Genomic DNA, 1,511 nt, shown 5'->3' with positions numbered 1-1,511 from the left:
CCCACCCTGCCCCCTTCCCGACGCCCCTTCCCCCTTCCAATGCCCCCTCCAGCCCCCGATCAGAGCCCCCCTCTCCTCCCACCCTGCCCACTTCCCGACACCCCTTCCCCCTTCCAATCCCCCCCTCCAGGCCCCCGATCACAGCCCCCCTCTCCTCCCTCCCCCACCCCCTTCCAACCCCCCTCCTCCCCCTCCCCTTTCAGCACCCAGGATCCCATCTCCCTCCTCCATCCCCCATCCGCATGGGTTGGGGGACCCCAGTGCTGGGTTGGGGGGGCTGACAGGGGTGGGTCAGGGACACCCCTTGGGCCTTGTCCGGGGGGGATGATTTGGGGGCCCCCCTTCAGCCCTGGCTCGGGGAGGGGCTCGAGGTCCCCATGGTGGGGGGTGGGGGGTCCCTGTTTACTTTCTCCCCCCGGCAGCGAAAGGGGCCTTTGGCTTCGATCATCTCATAGAGGGTCACCCCCAGGGTGAAGTAATCCACACTCCAGTCATATTCCTCGTTCTTCAGCAGCTCGGGGGCCATGAACCCTGGGGGAACAGACAGGGGTGAGGGACTCCGGCATGGGGGATGGGGGGGGCTGGAGATGGGGGGCAGGGCTGGAGGGGTGGGGGATGGGAAGGGAGGAGAGGGGGCTGGGTTGGGGGTGATCAGGGATTGGAGACAAGGGGGGATCTAGGATTGGGGACCCTGGAGAGGGGGATGGGGGGGCTGGAGATGGAAGGATGGGATGGGAGGAGAGGGGGCTGGGTTGGAGGGCTGGGGGATGGGAGGCCAAGGGGGATCTGGGATGGGGGACCCTGGAGAGGGGGACGGGGGCTGGGAGAAGGGGGAGAACAGAGGGAGCCCCCTGAGGCGATGGGGACAGAGGGACCCCCCCCTTTGGGGAGCCGCATCCCCACACACACCACGCTTACCTGGGGTCCCCGCGTACCCCTTGGTCTTCTCCTTTCCCTCCGGCAGCTCCACCGCCAGCCCCAGGTCCGACAGCCGGACGTGCCCTGGGGAGCCGGGAACCAGTGTTAGACAGGCCAGGACAGGATCCCCCGGCCCCCCGCTCCCCAAGAGACCCTCCCCACACGGACCCCCTTGGTGGGCCTGGTGCCAGCCCCTCACCTCTGCCTTTCCCCTCACTGCCCCCCGGCCCCCCCGGCCGCGCCCCTCACCCGCGTCATCCAGCAGCACGTTCTCCGGCTTGAGGTCCCGGTAGATGATACGGTTCTGGTGCAGATGCTCCAGGCCGCAGATGATCTGGGCCGTGTAGAAAACGGCCCGGGGCTCCAGAAAACCGGGATTCTTCTCATCCACGTTGTAGACGTGGTACCTGGGGCGGGTGGAGGGGGAGGTGAAGCAGAGACGCGGTACACGGGGTGGGCGGAGGGGGAAGGTGAGACGGAGACGCGGTACTCGGGGTGGGCAGAGGGGGAGGTGACACTGGAAACACGGTAGGTGGGGACGGCGGAGGGGGAGGTGACACAGAGACGCGGTACCTGGAGACAGCGGGGGGGGG

The 1,511-nt window shown here is 68.2% G+C and overlaps 1 protein-coding gene across 1 annotated transcript in view; it reads right to left on the bottom strand.

The window, feature by feature from the left end:
* The window catches only part of GRK1 (G protein-coupled receptor kinase 1), a gene marked incomplete at its 5' end in the record, with an annotated part of 4,461 nt that overhangs the window by 1,678 nt on the left and 1,272 nt on the right, over positions 1–1,511 (bottom strand). Inside the window, 3 exons of the mRNA XM_026663260.1 lie at positions 407–531; positions 919–1,002; positions 1,168–1,325. Of these exons, the coding sequence (XP_026519045.1) occupies positions 407–531; positions 919–1,002; positions 1,168–1,325 (367 nt within the window). The remainder of the gene's footprint in view (positions 1–406; positions 532–918; positions 1,003–1,167; positions 1,326–1,511) is intronic.

The sequence above is a fragment of the Terrapene carolina genome, unplaced genomic scaffold (assembly GCF_002925995.2).
Source record: "Terrapene carolina triunguis isolate 2854851 unplaced genomic scaffold, T_m_triunguis-2.0 Scaffold32985, whole genome shotgun sequence".
NCBI lineage: Eukaryota > Metazoa > Chordata > Testudines > Emydidae > Terrapene > Terrapene triunguis.
Note: the sequence above shows the minus strand (reverse complement) of the source record. Positions and strands in the feature narration are given on the sequence as shown.